This window comes from Chelon labrosus (assembly GCF_963514085.1).
Source record: "Chelon labrosus genome assembly, chromosome: 11".
NCBI classification, from domain to species: domain Eukaryota; kingdom Metazoa; phylum Chordata; class Actinopteri; order Mugiliformes; family Mugilidae; genus Chelon; species Chelon labrosus.
The window spans coordinates 14,596,489-14,613,927 of record NC_140344.1 but is presented as its reverse complement, the minus strand read 5'-3'; the positions used below and the strand labels follow the sequence as shown (position 1 = coordinate 14,613,927).

The window sequence follows — 17,439 nt, the reverse complement described above, 5'->3', positions numbered from 1 at the left end:
TGGTGTTATGTTGTATGCTCGAGTAAAGAAACAGTCTGCTGTTTACCAGATTAGTGAATCACTTCCTGACGCACGTTTTGTTGGAAATTCTGCGAATTATTTATAGCCAACCTGACTCGGAAACATCGTGCGTTACTACAGCGTTAATCAAATATAAAATGCTAATTCTGGTTTGAGTCTGACACATCTTTCGTTTGCAATGCGGCCCCACCCACTGAATGTTCTCTTTGTGGGGGCCCCAATGGAGAACATGCATCACAGCAATTTGTTTTCCCATCAGAGGGGCCAGCATAAAAGTTAATAACAAAAGGATATCTGTGGAGCTCAAATTCCTCGCAAGAATAATTTGTGGCTTGTTTTTTGTTTTGCTTATTTCTAAGCTTCTCAGTTTGCTAATGGAAATGAAAAGACGGGCAATAGATTTATAGTATTAAAATTTCTTTTGTGGTTTCCACTAATTGTTGATTCTTGCATCCAGGTGCAGGTTTGGGGTCAGACAAAATTGGCTGTTACAGTTTCCATTATCCGCTTTTGGGTATCACTCAGACTGATGGCAGTACAAGAAGTGCAAAAGTTCAGGCAGGGTCGTTCATAACCCGCTTTCAACAGGTTTACAAATGTCAGCCCAAAAGAGTGAGCACTGCCTTTTGTCCTGAGTGCACCGTTATTGTGTGACAGCGCTCAGGTCATTGTTTGGATGCCAGTCTGAATTTTAGCACATGAGCAGATTTTAATGTAATGTACAGTATGAGTGTTTCGTCTCATAACTGTCCAATAAAAACAAATGCAGTGTAAAACGGGTCAATGCTATCGATGAAATTGCTCCTTTGGACATTCTTTCTTTTCTTTTTTTTTTTACTTTGGTCAGTCAGTCAGTCACGAGAAAAACTAGAGCAAACACTGAAGTTGTACTACACCCACTGCAGAAGTGAAGTGTTGAGACAGAAAACTTGTTTTTTATTCAGCAACATATGGGCAGTGATGGGAATAACGGCGTTAAAATAAACGGCGTTACTAACGGCGTTATTTTTTTCAGTAACGAGTAAACTTATTACTACTTCCTCCGTTACAACGCCGTTACCGTTACTGACAGTTAAATGCGGTGCATTACTTGCGCTGTCAGCCAGCCACAAGAGCTGCGTAGGTGTTTTTTTGTTTGTTTTTTCCCCCTCTGGGTGGGGTGGGGTGGGGTGGGGCCGGTAGCAGCATAAGTGATGATGATTGGCTAAGGTAGGGTGAGATTTCATGGTAAGCCAATCAGCAGCAGGGCATTGTTCAGTTGGGCGGGTGTTGTTTACACACAAACGTGCACATAGCAGTTTCACACAAGCGATCAGAGATAGTCTGCAGCAATGGAGAGTTTGGAGCATTCAGAGGTAAAGTTACTTTCCCTGGTAACTAGTTACTTTTATAGTGGAGTAATTCAGTTACTAACTCAGTTACTTTTTGGGAGAAGTAACTAATAACTATAACTAATTACTTTTTAAAAGTAACATGCCCAACACTGCATATGGGTCATATACTAAATCAAGAAGAAGGTTATGTGATAAGGTCCTCTCCTCCTACTTGAGTGTACGTGCACAACTGTGCACGCATCCACCCACAAAATCAATCCCAAGGTGGTGAGACCCAGCACTGGTTGTGTGAGACGTAGACTAAATCAAAACATTTTTTCACAGGTGTTATAATAGTGTTTCGCGGAGTTTAAGATGAATTATAAATGCTGTTACCTTACTTGTTGTACATCACAGACGTTTGTTGAAAGCTAAACCACGGCATAAATTGGAAACACCCCATAGACCTCTGATGTTTCAGGGAATGCAACATGACTTTCTGCACTGCTTTGCATGGAATACTGTTTACCTGGTACCAAAATTAAAGAATCAAGTTAATATGAGCGCATAAAGCAGGTTATAGCTGCTTAGCTTAGCTAGATGTTGCTGTGTGTGTGTGATTTCTGAAACTGACAACACGGATTCAGAAGAGACATCCCCATAAGCGACAAAATACATCCCCTAGCCATAGATTTATCTAAACAGTAACGGGATACCTGCAGTTATCACTGATCTGTAGGCGATGGCGCGCATATCATATTTACAGACTTCAGCTATGTACAGTATATGTACTGTAGGTCTTTAATCTGGAGGAAATTGTGAAAGCAAGCACAATCCTCTGTGTGTGTTTAACGCAGGGGACAGTCTCCCTCAGCATAAACTCAAATAGGAAACACCATCTGGCTCGAGCTACATGGTCTGGTTTTCTCATGTGGAATCGGGAGATACATTCATCATACTCAGACAGCATGCAGTTCTTTATGCCTCCTCTGTGCATTTCTTAGCTTCTTAGCTTCTTAGCTTGAAACCAAGTCTTTAATATACTTAACATAGGTTGATATACGTACTGGATATTCCCTTCCTCTGTCCTCCTCTTCTTCAAATCAACAAAAAGTCAAGAGCCTTCTGTTTACTTTGTAGCCACAGCTGTCTGCTTGTGGCATTCAGTTGAACAGGCACCAGTCAGGAAAAGAGGTATTGGACCTTGCAGTAGAAGGGCTCAAGCTGAAGGCACTGACATTTTAAGGGTTTGCAATCTCGTTCTGTGCCCCTCAGCAACCAGCTCTTTGTTTGGGCGCATGCTGCAGACACAGCTGAGCCGAGACTGGGCTTGAGTATAAGGTCAGACGGAAGAGTTATCAGGCAGTTTGTTGAATTGTTTTTTTGTTTTTTTTCGTTTTTTTTTCAGTGTAAATAATGAACATGGTTTTATGGGACTATATGCCGAGTACCATGTTGTTGAAGCAGTACGGTTGTGATGATAAATTTAAATTCAAATTTGTCGGGCTCATCTTGATTAAAAAATAAATAAAAAATCTATCCATTATTTCTTTGATTAGTCGATTAATTAATATCAGTATTATTTTTTTTTCGATTAATCTATCGACTTTTTTCTGCCTAGTTATTTAATTCTTTGGCTAACCACTAAATCATTTTCATGACATACTGAACATTCAGTTATTCATTCATCTACTGTAACAGCTTGTCCTGTGAAGGGTCGCGGGGGCGGGGAGCTGGAGCCTATCCCAGCTGTCATCGGGCGAGAGGCGGGGTACACCCTGGACAGGTCGCCAGTCTGTCGCAGGGCTAACATATTGAACATGATATCTATAAATTTAGAATCCATTTTAAACTTAAACTTCTACCTAATGATATCATTCAACAAAAGTTCAAATGTATTTATCGTTGAACTAATTAGGAATTGTGTTGTTTACTACATTCTGTCATTCATTAGCGAGGACAGCGTTGGGTGTGATTTCACTTCATTGTCTTGGCTGATTGCACACTGATCAGGCATAACATTATGACCACCTTCCTAAAATTGTGCAGGTCTCCCTTGTGCCTCCAAAACAGCTGTGACTCATTGGAGAATGGACATGGGCCTTCTGAGGGTGTCCTATTTGGTGATAATGTTGTTAGTGGGGGCCTTTGGGTCCTATGGGTTGAGGCGAGGGGCCTCTGTTTTTCATGTTTGTTTGAGTTGTTCCTAACCTGTTTATGTGTGTGTGCCTGTGTCTGGCTGCATCCTGCTGGGGATGGCTGCTGCCATCAAGGAGTGTCATTGCTATGGGGTGGGGGCGCCTGGTCTGGTCTAGGTGGGTGGTACATGTCTAAGTAACATCCACTGAATGCCAGGTCCAAAAGTTTCCCAGCAGAACGTTGTATTGTTACAAGATGGTCAATGTTAGTTACTTCTCCTGTTAGTTACTTCTCCTCCTGGTTTTAATGTTATGCCTGATCGGTGTATTTGGAAATGGAGCTGTATTAAATATGTGCAAAATTTGCTTTTACCTACTTACTAGTGTAACATTAATAAAATCTGCGTTGTTTCGTTCTAGGTCTATAAGCATAGACTTGCAAACACTTTGGAAAGCGTTGCGGCTGCGCCAGCCATTAGCATCAGCTCTCGGTAGTCTGTTGATTTCCTGTTCGAAAAGCAACAGATGAGAACGCAGTTGCATCTCCCAGTCACTGACCGCCAACCAACAATCAGACAAAACCCACTGTCATATTAAAAAAAAAAAAAGTTGTTTTGAGGTCGGGGCACTGTCACCTCTTCTCTTTTAAGATGCTCACTCACAGCAGCTGTGCTACAGTGGGGTAACAGTTTCATTTTTGGTGAGGACTAAACTTGCATGGCCTTAAATTTTGACTTTTGGGTTCTGGCTTTTTTGGTTATTTTCAGCATTTAGAGCTGCTATAATTGGAGTTGGATGTAAACATTGCAAAACATCAATATATTACATGCAAATCAATGATTTACAAAATCGGCAAAATGAAGCACAGCAATGTTCGTCCATTTTAGTTGCAATACTAGCCCTATCTCTTCAGTAATTGTGCCACACTAAGCAACAGTGATATAAGCTGGTGGTACGTTACATTTATATAGCAAATATGACCTGCTCCTGGTACAGAAAGGGGTTTGAACTTTCTTTAACAAATGTTGAAAGTGTCCCTCTGGTATGCCCTGCACACAGCCCAGTGCTCATGCTGTCCACTGCAGCTTTAACCAAAATTCACCTCAAATATTAATGTGATGATGCATTTTAGTGCCAATTGACAACAACTCTCCAGTCCATAAATATGCTGTGCTAGCGGTGTGCAGCGCAGCAATGAGATGCAAAGTGACATTTCTTGCCTCCAACAGCATCTTTCTCGCAGCATGTGAACGGCAGCTGCACAGAAGTTGATTTTTTCTTCGACTTTAGGGCACAATTGAGAAAGAGAAAGGTAAAATGAGTGAGCCTTTGTGCATGGCTTTAATCCAAAGGCATATTACGCTCGCTTTTTGTCTTGCATTTAAAAAGAACGGCATTTGACTGACGTGAAACCGAGGCCATCCTTCATTCGTGGCTTTCTCTCTCTCTGTCACTCTCTCCATCCCCTTGTCCCTGAAAGTGTGTCTGTGTATTTGATTACCCGGGGTGTGGGGGTGATCTGAGGTCACAGCAAACAAATGTGGTCTGCGGGTCCTGGTGGCAGGTCCCAGCGGTGAATAGAACATAATGGAGGGATAAAGGGGGGTACACAGCACGCTCCTCCCATGTGTTGACTGTAGCTAGAGAGTCAGAGAAAATGATTTAAACCTGACGTGCCGATTCCAGGACATGCATCCTCGCTTTGAATGTGACATCCTGTGCAACGACTGAAACACCCCAATGCGTTCCACAGACTGCCAGTAATATTGTCTAGGTGATGGCGTATATGCATGTACACACTGGGCTCTGGAGAGGCACATACACAGTCGACGCAAACACAAGCTTGCCATTGTGGCTGCAGTAGGAGGGAGGAACAGACCGAGGCGGACTGACTGATATGAAGGCTGAATAGCAAGTGGTGCTTCCCGTCTGCATTGAGATTCACTGATTGAATCTTGCGCTCTCAAGCAAAGGCTTTGAAAAAGTGAAAGAGCTTAGTTTGTAGTTTGGTGAGACATCATAATACCCCCATTACATGAATTTCCCATGGCGCTTAAACGTGGCGTGTTTTGACGCAATCTAATGGATTGTGTTGATTGTTCAGTACTGATGCAAATGATGGAAATGATCTATTTTCCAGTAACTGTGCTCATTTGTATAAGCAGCAGTACAATTAACCCACGTTTAAGGTTTTTCCATTGCTGTAGTTTTCCGGTTTGTGTCTTTACTCTATAATAGCCGTGCAGTGACATTGTTTTGGAGCTGTTGTCTGCTTTTAGTGTTTCCATCTTGTTGTGTATTCATATATCAGAGCTATCATTGTTGCATATTAGGCATATTATTTTTGTCTCTGACCATAACTGACAGGGTGGGTTGACTTTTTGCTGTGCACTGGCATGTGAATAAGTACTTGGTAAGAATGAATGCCATCTTTTATTAGTTGTCTTCTGTGTTTTGGCAGCCCTTTGTGGAGGCGCTTGCTCTGTTAGCTTAGAGATTGGTAAACACACTGAGGGCACACTCAGTAGTGAACACGCTGTAGTTACTGTTTTTGCACACACACACACATATATATGCATCATTGTATTATCACACACTCATGCACTCCAGAGAGGGGGGGGATCATTGGGTGTTTATCTACCAGTGTTGAGCGCAGCAGTTTCAGCCTGTTCGTTCTTGGCCCTGCTAACTGCAGCTCAGCTCACACGCTGGTGATGAAGCCACGGTTGGCTCGACCAAGCCGCGTGTCCGAGCCAAAATATAAGATTGTATTCCCCGCTTGCCTTGAAGAATCCGAAATATTCTGCCCAGCAGAGGAGGGATCAGGCTCCTCGAGGGCTGAGTTTTTTTTGTTTCACCAACAAGCCCGCATCTTATGTCCAACTCTTGCAGGACAGGTCCCTTGCCACTGTTTTGGAAACTAAGCTCAGGTTTTAGGTTTCAGAGGTCCTGTTGACACTTTGGACTAGTCCTTCACGGTATACTGGGAAACTGTCTGCAAGCAGGTTGCACTGAGTCAGTGTCTGAGATTACCTCGCTATTTCATTAATATTTTGTTATTTTTTTTCTCAGTCACATTCTGCGGCCATTTTCCTTCTTAATCATCAGCAATCGGCACATACGTGATTACCACCTCCCCTCTCCTCTCCTTCTCTCTCCTCTCCTCTCCTCTCCTCTCCTCTCCTCTCCTCTCCTCTCCTCGCTGGAGTTGGGTTGGAGGTTGACAGCAGATGTTACGCCACTGGCAAGTTCAGCAGCAACTTGTCACCGTGTGACATCCAGATTTTATAAAAAGTCTCACCCACCATCATCACAGTTTTGGACTTTGTCAAGTCAACATGGTTGGATTGCAGCAGGCGAAGGTACAGGGATTTCCTTTGTTGTTTGGTTTCTCTCTCTTCAGTGTCCCAGAGCTTCGCTATCCGAGTAACCCTCATGAACCAAACCTGGCTCACAAATCTCTCAAGGTTTCTCCAGCTAGCAGCAGCAGTAGCAGCTGTAGGTTTTTGTGATGTTACGCGTTCGATTCAACAGCAGTGCAAACCTAAGGTGCTGAGTCATTCTTTGTGAGAGTCCATGTTTCAGTGTGGGGTTGCCCACGGGTTACTTGTGGTGGTGGTGGGCAGTGTGGCCTGTGGCCGATGTGCATGGAGAACTTGTGCAATTTAGAGGTGGAGACGGCGACCCATGTTATGTTCTCTAGATACATTTCACACATTTTCCCCTAAATGCATCACATGCAGGCTTTTGGGACTTTGACAAACTTGACGACACAGCCACATTTGGATGCTACTTGCATTACAGTAGCTGTTTTTAAATGTTGCTGGGTATATTATTGGAGATCACACAAAACTCCCCAAAATGCAAAAACTAATCAGCTGCTCTTGATAAAATATATTTTATTTTCCTGCTTTTTTTATATGGTGTAACTGGCCCAAAGTTACTCTAAGTTACAGTTTTAGTGTGTCTTAAATTTATGTGTCGTGTTCAGAAAGTTTGGCGTTACATCAGGTTGAAAGAGGGGCTTGTTTTTATATTATTTTGCCAAATTTCAACTAGCACAAGATCTTAATAAAAAAAGAGATAAATTATGTATAAGACACAGGAATCTCTGTGCTGTGCCAGACAACACCGTAAATTAGTACTTTGTAGCATTTTTTTTAGGATTGTGAAAAGCATTACGTGACTAAGAGGAAATCAAACGCCAAAAGAGAAGCGGAGAAGCCGGGTTTATGGCCATAATATATAACCCATCAACATAAATTAATGAATGCTAACGGTCCGCAAAGCATGGATTTTTCCTTAACACCGCCCGTATTTTATGTTGCAGCACACACCCCACTCGGTGAGCTCATGTGTGCGCTGACATCTACATACACTCCCATTTGTAAAAAAAAAAATATAAATCCAAAGAGAACGTGGCTTTCAAAGACTTATTAAGCGCATAACTGCAAAGACTGCTATTGACCTTGGCGAGCGTGCATTGGATTTTCTGCCTGACCATTTTCCAGTTATGGAGGAGATGCAGAGTGGAGCGTAAGTGTTTGTACAGTATGTTCACCTCCCACCCGCTGTGTATCAGCCTTCCATGTGGGCGATCGCTGCTCACTATGGAGACAATTATCTCTGCTATAACTCATCGTGTTACTGTAAAATGGCCACGCATGCACCTCATGGAAGCCTGCGGCGTATTTGCACGTAATGGTGGAACTTATAGAAAATGTAATCTGCTTTCAGTCGAAAAGGTTGCTTGATTGTTTTTCCTGTGATGGCCTGTGTCGCACTGTGAATGATTCACAAAAAGAAGGCTGGACTTCTTTTTATTTTTGTTTCACACGCATTTAGTGTTGAATATAAAGGAAGTCGTGGGTGGGGACTTGCTTTATAGTATTAGCATTCATAGTGTGGGGTTGTTATTCATTGCTCTTTAAGTTTTAAAAAAAAAAATAATTAGCAAGCTTGTTTCCTTTGTGAGAAGGGGTTAATCAGATATTATCGAGACCCTCGGCTGAAACGTGCACGCAGGTAGGTTTCACGTCGTTTTAAACGCCACTTAACACTTTGATGCTTAAATTATAAACATCACTGCTCTCAGCATGGTAGATCCAGCATCTCCACAGGTGGTTCATTGTTAATAATCTGCTCTGAATGGTGTTTAAATTGTTACATATGAAAAACTACGCTAAAACTACATTTCATTTACATCGTATCTGTCGTATCTGGTACTGGATTATATAATAAATTGAGACGCTTGGTTTTCACACAGTATAGACGTTGCGACTGTTTCGTATTGCGATGCTGGAGGAGAGTTCAGTGGACCGTCCTGCAGTGTTTGAGCAGCCAGATGATCAAAAAACAAATGCCATGTTTCGGGTTTTTACTGTCTACAAACGGGCCTCATGAATATGGAGGGACTGCGGGTAGAACGTTCACGGGTCACTGGACCTTAGGCGGTAAACAATGCAAGCGCGTCCGAGTGCTTTTGCGAATACAATAAGAATACTTTACTTGACTCAGTACTGCTACCTGTTATGTCCTCTGCTCGGCAGTGTGATTAGAAGTTTGTTAGAGAACATAGCTGCTGCGAGACCACACGTTTCAACCTTGGTCTGAAAGTACAAATGTGGAGACCGCAAGATCAAAGTTACAGCCTGCAGCAAACGTTGTCTGTTCATCTCTGACCCAAATATGTGGTACTAGTATACACACTCACTAACTACCAGATGTTGAATGCTGCTATGTGTGCTTTCAAGACAGTGCCTGAGTAGCTTTCTTTTATTTTTAAACTATATAATCTGCTATTTGTCTAATAATAATTATAATATTATTTTTTTTTTATTTCCCCCTAAGTGCTATGGAAATTTAGGAAGTCAGTAATGATGTTTGTCTCTTTATTTAAGTAAAAGTTGCAGCAACAAAGTATAATAATGCTGCAGTAATGTATTCACGACGAGATGTACTTAAAGTTGCAAAAGAAAAAGTTCTCATTTTTTCTTCTTTTTTTTTTTTACGTGTTTTCTGCACACTATATTGCACATTGTGTGTGTTTTATCCATTTTATTTTATTTTGAGAGCCTGTGGGATGAAGCTGTTACAGAGCCGGCGTCGTTCTGCTCCAGATGCTCCGAAACCTCTAACCCCTGCAAGGTCCAACGTTCCACGGTGGGGGTGGATGGGGTCTTGGTGACGATGAGGATGATGATGTGGGCTCTGGATAGGCAGTGTTTTGTGTGTGTGTGATGTTTCGGACGGGAAGAAATGAGCTGTCGATGATCTTTTCTGCACCGACTTCTTGTCTGAGGCACTGCAGCTACCAAACCGCACGGAAATGCAGCTTGTTAATATGCTCTCTATGGTGCTTCTGTAGAAAGTGGTGAGGATTGATGAGATGTGCTCTCTTCATCCAGCTTAAAAAAAAAAAAAAAAAAGAAGCTGTTAAATTAATGGAGTAAAAGGTACGCGTTCTGAAATGGTGAGGAGCCAAAGTATAAAGAAGCACGAACTAACACTGGGTTGGACAGTAGCAAGCCTTAAGTAGGATTGTTCTTTCCTACACTAATTAGTTAAATGCTCTTCTACCATTCCACCACTGAAAGAATTAGGTACAGTGGGCAGCTGTAGCTCCCTCCAGTGGCAGAGTGACTGGGCCATTTATTATGTAGTTCCTTATTTGTAAAGGGTGCTCTTGAGCAAGAATCCCCAAAGCGTCACGACAGTCGCCACTCTAGAGCACCAAATTGTAGTAATGTAATGTAATTTGGTCAGTAGTGGCTACTTGTACTGAAATGTTAGACAGTATCCAACATGAACCTTTCAGAATAACTGTTTACCAGACCACCTTTGTATTTTAAAACTTCTGTTTAATTACTTTCCTTTATTGGAAGTGATCTTACTTTTACTCAAGAACATCACTTCTGCTTTGTTTGACTGTTGTGTCACTTCCTGCCTTGCTAATAATAACGTTCTTCTAATTATAGTGCATGGTTTAGCATTTCCTTTGAACTTAGACATGTTTCCATGTGTGTTTGTCACAAATCTACCTGCCGCGTCACACAGTGTCGTCCTAGAAAACAACAACCCAGCAGCCATCTGCTGCCTTTACCGGCTTTTCAGAATAATGTTTATGTAAACCAGGAAAGAATTACAAAAAAAAAAAAAAAATGTGAAAGTAAATGTGCATTATTTCTAGTTCAGCAGTCAATTTGAAGTAAATCTCTAGCACTTACCTTGTTAACATCTTAGTACACAAGGTCACATCTGGTAAGGATGTCTCCTGGGCACTTCCCTTTGGAAGTTTACCAGACACAGCCAGCTGGGAGGAGACTCCAGGTAGGGCCAGAGTTCATTGGCGGATACATATCTCATCTGGCCTGGGACCGCCTTGGGATCCCTTAGGAGGAACAAGGGAAACGTTGCTAGGGAGGGGACATCTGGAATACCTTGCTTAGTCTGTTTCCACTACGACCAGACTTAAGTTGAAAAGAGATGGACACATGGATGTATTCCTCAAATTAAGCCGCATTCAGCTGACTGGTAGATTTGGTTCAAGTGAATCAGCTTGTTACAAATAAGCTTGTGCCTCAGGTTTCCAGCACAACATTGCTTACTAAATAAATAGTGTCAGAGTTGTTTCTTTATGTCAAACCATGGCCATGCTGAAGGGTTTTATAGGGGCATGGCATGGCCTTCTATAAGACTTTGTTGAAACTGGACCAGTCATATCCAAAGCAGGATCTGGTAATCATTACATCTTCATTACAGATTTAAACACTGCTAAATGTGTGTGTTTGACTCACACTGAAGCATGGTGGGAATATTCAAGTCTAGAGGGGTTTTCTACTCTAATGTCGGACACCTGCTCTGAATCTACTCTACAGTGATGACGAAGGGGTAGAGCGCTACTTGAAGACTATTGAGGAGCCGTGGACTTTCATCCACGAATCAACCCTCCACATCATTTACTTCTTGAAGACAGATAAAACCGAGTATTCGCAAGAAGTCTGAACATTGCCCGATCATAGGTTATCAGGGTGTGCTAGTACTTGTAAAGTCCACGCTGCTTGAGTGCTGCTGTCATTAAAGGAAATGACATTTTGAAATCCACGTACAGTCAGAGATCCAGCTGCTCTCTCAGATTGTTACGCTGATGTTATCATTTAAAAATGTTGTGTTACGTATTTATTACATGTGAGAACGTCAATGTAAATATCTTCAGTGTGGCTATTCAAAAAATGTGTATTATTTTTAGTTTGTTCTGTCATAAAGGGTTCGGGTTATTTAATATTAAAAAAAAATACATATTTCGATAGATTTAAAGAAGTAGCTGTAATCCGTATGTATTCAGTAATGAAATAATAACAGTTTTTGGGTAACGCTCTTGTCAGTGATGGCTTGGGGGTTCATCTGCATCTGTGTTGGCTGCGTGTTTCACTGCACCTTCATCTCGGCCAAATCAGGTCCAAAGCCATAAGTTTCTGTATTTGTTTGTGTGTTTTCAGGGTCCTCTGCATCCCCAGTGTGTCTTCCTTTCCTCTGAAGCCATGGACTAGAGCTGCGTCTGGTCCTGACAGTCCTGTGGTCATCAGATGGCTTCTCAACAACCCTCAGCAAAAATAGAGAATGTAGGTTTCACCACACGCTGAACAGAGTTGAATCACAATCCCCTAAATTGTCACATTCAGTGACGAAGTTGTTTTATTTAAATGGGACAGAAATACTCCACTTCTTGTATCTATAAATGCGAAAGTGTTCTATTATCAAATCATTGCTACTGATTGACTGGATTTGAACCACATTACATCATATGCTGTTCCTTTAGTTGTTTAAATATTCACAGTGATTCATATTTTATAGGCTCATCATATATTGTACAGAACATATAGCTGTTAAATAATGTACTGGGGTAAAAAAGAACTAAAGTTAAAAGATAAAAACTTAATGTATACTATTATACAAGTGGATATTGTAGCTTTCAGAAAACTATGGAAAGTATTTTTTTTTAATGGAAAACTGTATAATTGTAATCCATTTTTTAAGGCTTGAAGCTGGAAGCTGCCCATTCCTCTAGGGTTTTTAAAGCTGCAATAGACGGACTAACACGTCTGATTTTTCAACAAAAAGAAAAACACGTAACTGTGCCTTTTCCATCCGAGTAGGCCTGTTTTAGTCTGTTGTTGTGTTCTGCGATTCCTGTATATGCTGATCGATTATGTGTGTGACAAATATGCTAATTATTATGATTAACAGGAAGCTGGCGAGTCCTCGGTTCCTCTGGCCCACATTGTTTTACGTCAGATAAAAAACATGCATCGGGGTGTTTCTGAGTCATAATTACCTCCCACAGGGAAAGTGATCTGAATAGGACTGCTCTTAAGGGAAAAGACGAGGTCGTAGCTTATAATATTCAGCTATTTCTGTGTCTCGCTCCACGCTGCTAGACTCAAGGCTATTTGCTCTGCAAAGCTATATTGTGATTTCCACTTGATGGGCTGCCCATTATTCAGCTTTGTCCACCCTTAGAGTGTAATTATGCACACAGGTGTTGCCCCTTCGGTCCTCAAATATGTCAAAAAATATCACAGATTGTGTTTTTGAATTTAATGAAGGAGGTGTCCTACTGATATATATAGCCTGAAAAGAAAATGTTCAGTTCCAAATAAAGACACATACAACGATCAGGCAGAACTTGTGCCTCCAAATCAGTTGTGACTCATCAGAGAATGAACATGGGCCTTCTGAGGGTGTCCTGTGGTGTCTGGAAACAGTGTTGTTAATGGGGGCCTTTGGGTTCTAATTGGTTGAGGGGAGGGGCCTCTGTAGATCAGGCTTGTTCCAGTGCATCCCACAGATACTTGATCAGTTTGGCATTGAGTACATTTGGAGGCCAGGTCAACACCTTGTGGTGTTTTTCATGTTTTCGAGTTGTTCCTAAACCATTTGTGTGTGTGCCTGTGTCAGGCTGCATCCTGCTGGGGATGGCTGCTGCCATCAAGGAGTGTCATTGCTATGGGGTAGTTGTGCCTGCTCTGGTCTAGGTGGGTGGTACATGTCTAAGTAACGACCACACGAATCCCAGGTCCAAACAGAATATTGCATTGTCACAAGATGGTCAGTGTTATTCACTTTTCCTGTCAGTGGTTTTAATCTTGTGGCTGATCGGTGTGTTGCCTCACACTAACCCTAACTGATTAGATATCAACCATAACCTCTAACTTTGGATAGATTTGCTACAGCTGACCACCCTGTGTTTCCTGTGCATAGACTCCCTCTGTACAGTGCAACACAATGCAAATGCTTGACAATAACTAGGTCAGCTAAACTACAGCTTAAGTGCAGCTTCGACCCATTAATAATTCATACGATAAAGACTAAAGTTGCTGCGTCTTGAACAAAGATATTTTTCTCCTTGATGCCAACAGTCGAGAAGCACTCCTGTGTTTTTCCTCGTGTCACGAGCCTTTAATTTGCATGTGATGATAATGCTGCCTGAGGGGACCTTTGAAATCGGAGATTGTTCTGTCGTGATCAGTAAGAGGTGTCATGATGCCCGGCTCATCCCTGTCAGAGTAATCCGGTAATTTTCCTCAGCCTCAGACGCAGGAAACAAAAGCATTTGTTTTGCGTTGGCTCTGTTTCCAGAGCAGAGTGTCTGTCGGTTCACAACGCTGAGACCAAATGTGATGGGCAGTCGTGTCATGTGGCACACTCGCAGCGTTAGAGCCTCTCTATTGCTTATTGCTCACAGGCGTGGGCAGAGTTTTTGGATGCGTCCAGCATGCTCTCACTCCTCTTCTGGTCAAAGCCACAGGTCTGAGAGGCCTTCAAACCTCTGGTCTGCACACAGACAGAGGGCTGGGTGTCGGAGTCTCAAACCTGTAGGTGTTTGTTTCTTTACTGACAATGTTCTGAGCTCAGTTCTTCTGTCACCCACACGCCTGAAATGGAATGAAAGCTATGCATGGACTCATTCATTCCATGGTACGAGGGAGTAAACGTGTGCGTCTTTGTGGTGTTGTTTATGACCTAACAAGGCATTGCTTGTTGATCATTAGAGCCCTAGTGCTATATAGCCGTGATTAAACCTGCTCCTCTGTTGCGATCATACTAAATAACATCCCACTGAGTCGCCCTGCTCCTAAAACAGTAACCAGGCGTGCTTCCTTGTTGTCCGACTAAGAGCACTGATGTAGTTTAGATGCTGGATGATACCCAGAGACCCCTGGTCGACGCTCAGTGGCAGGAAGGATTTTAATGTTGTTATGGTTGTGGGCAACATGTCAAAGACTTTGGGGATAGGCAGGTGTGGCCTGGTTATAACCGCTGGCTGTGCTGTGGATATTAAATTTGTAATGCCGAATATCATGTTATGACTGTTAGCAAAGGGTTGGGAGGAGTGATGGGAGTGGAGAGCTATTCACAGAACTATAAACTATCAGCTCTGTGAAGCATTACACATCAGTAGAAGCAGCTCAGGATACTGGCTAGGACTAAAGTAAGAGACGGGGGCAGTCCACTCACTGTTTCCTCACAGGGGTTAGTCATTTTTTAAAGGTGTGGTTGAACACTACTCTGTAAAATGCTTAAATCTTGTCGCGTTTCTCGCTGCTTCTTCTTCCCCCGCCTAGATGAGAACGTGAAGGCTGGCGTCCACCAAGGCCACCGCTGCACCTTGGGCAGCACACACACATGATCACATGACTCTGGACATGGACGCGGTCCTGTCAGACTTTGTTCGGTCCACGGGGGCGGAACCGGGTCTGGCAAGAGACCTGCTGGAAGGTAAGAGATCAATACAATTAAACGACGTTTGGGAATTTCCGCTTTGATCTGCCGCTCCCGTTCGTGCAGTGGCTGCTTTCAAGTGAGCGAAGAAGAGGAAGGAACAGAGGAGGAGAGGAAATTAGAGGAAAGGAAAATAAAGGAAACAAAGGACGGGAGGAGAGGAGAGGGGTCTGCAACAGAGAGCCGGCCAGCTGATTTAGAGGCCAGTGCGACGGTTTTACGAGTGCACTCCCCTGAGAGAGCTTTGTGCCCATTCACTGGAACTCATTGAGGGGCAGAGTGCTACTGGCACTTGTATTGCTTAGGTATAGTGCAAATTTTAGTGGAGCAAATGTGCACACAGCAACAGGAAGCTGGTTGATGGTCAGCTGAATTGGCTTTAATATTTATGGATGTTTTGACTCCTGATTTTTTTGCAGAGGAATTTCTACAGTTTCAGCCAGACACAGGAAGCATGAAATGTTGATGTCTAAATGCAAATGCAGCTGCGTGTACGGGAATTAAAGCATGCGTCAGAGTAATCAGACTTCCATTAGGGGATGAAATTCTGGTGTTTGCGTTATGTGCGTGTGTGTCGGATATCTTTTTTTTTTTTTTTTTTTTGTCCATGTGCATAAAGTGCAGCCGGTGTCTAGTCTGATAAAAGAATTTAAGTGTTGGGCGTCTGTCTCTCCCTCCCTGTCTGCTTCGGCACAAAAGCAGCGAGGGAATGCGTGTGACATTAACACACACCAAACAAGACAGTGCACTCAGAGAAGACAGACATGAGCCCGGATGTCCTGCCTCAGTATTGTGCCTCTGATGTTAGCCTAGCTTTCCAGGCCTGCATCACACAGCTGCTCTGTGACCCCGTAGTCTGAGTCAGGGTGGTGTGAAGAGGCTGAGAAAAATGACAGCGCCGCATGCGGTGCTTCCCTCTAGAGGCCGCTTTGTGTACTGCAGCTATTCACTGGACTTATTGAGGCGAGGGTTTTTTCTAATTTTAACTGGACATTTTAATAACCTCACTTTGGTGATTTTGTTCAATTAAAGAAATAGATCTTTTTCTACTGACTCTGTGTAGAAGCTTCTGTATTGAGACAGCAGGAGTTAAATAGACTGCAATGTTTCTAATGGGTGGTGATAATGTCCTTTATGTTCATACTGCAGATGAATTTGTGAATGTTCTTCTTAATGACATCCGGTTGCAGAGTGAAGCAGCTGCAACAATGCTTTCCATATCAAAGTAACAGTAGAGTACTGCAGGAGCTCTTATAGACAAGGCATTAGGCGGTGAGTGGCTGAGTAGCTCCATCCTAAGTTGTATTCCTGGATTTGTGCAGCTGAAGCTGCCGAGATCCATACACCGGAATCGGTTTTGCATCGATTGCCGTGAGAGAGAGTGATTAGCGGTGTTAGGTTTCATGCTCGGACTGCCGACAGTCATCGTGTCTGGAAGTCTGGGTGAGAGAGGACAACTTCCTCCAGGTCTCAGACGCGGAGAGGCCGTTAATGGACCCTGTCTCACAAACACAGCTCAGATTGCATGCGTGGCTGTTCGTAGTTGCGAGCTTTCGTGTGTGTTTTGTAAGATGTAATAAGACTGACGCTTCACATGCATGTCGAGACGGCACCCAGAGGAGACTATGTGTCTTTGAATGTGTTACCAGCATGTGTGTGTCTTCTGTCACTATGTTAAAGGATTTGTCTCCTCACTCTATCTTCATTTTTAGTTCTACATTGTTCGTGTGATGCCGCATGTTTTCTTCAGCATTGCTTTGCTCTATATGGGCTATATACTATCATAGCCTGGGCTCATCATTAATATAACATTTTAAAGATCTAATTCATCCAGATGTATTTAAAATATTAAAACACAATAATCCAGAAAGCACGAGGAAAATGATCCTGTCAAAGTACAAAGGTTTTGGATTGTTTTTATCAATTTGTTGGAGTGAATCTTGAGTAGAGTGTATCCCATTTTCTTTCTTTTTTTTCCCATGTCCTGCTATGGTGTCATATTTACCAAGTGATAATCCTGTTTACTGTAAACTGTACTCTCTTGTTGCATGGGAACACACACAGCACATTTTGATGCATGTGAATCACTCTCAGTGTGGATATTTTTCTAGCATTATCTGAAAAAAAAAAAATGCATTTTTATTAAATGTGAATTACTGTGTGCAATAAGCCAGAACTTTGTTTGT

At 42.5% G+C, this 17,439-nt stretch overlaps 1 protein-coding gene across 1 annotated transcript in view; it reads left to right on the top strand.

Moving 5' to 3' along the window:
* Positions 1–17,439, top strand: part of otud7a (OTU deubiquitinase 7A) — a 38,359-nt gene that overhangs the window by 4,009 nt on the left and 16,911 nt on the right. The window contains exons 2-3 of the mRNA XM_084555291.1: positions 11,971–12,093; positions 15,097–15,250. Of these exons, the coding sequence (XP_084411417.1) occupies positions 15,166–15,250 (85 nt within the window). The 5' untranslated portion in view covers positions 11,971–12,093; positions 15,097–15,165. The remainder of the gene's footprint in view (positions 1–11,970; positions 12,094–15,096; positions 15,251–17,439) is intronic.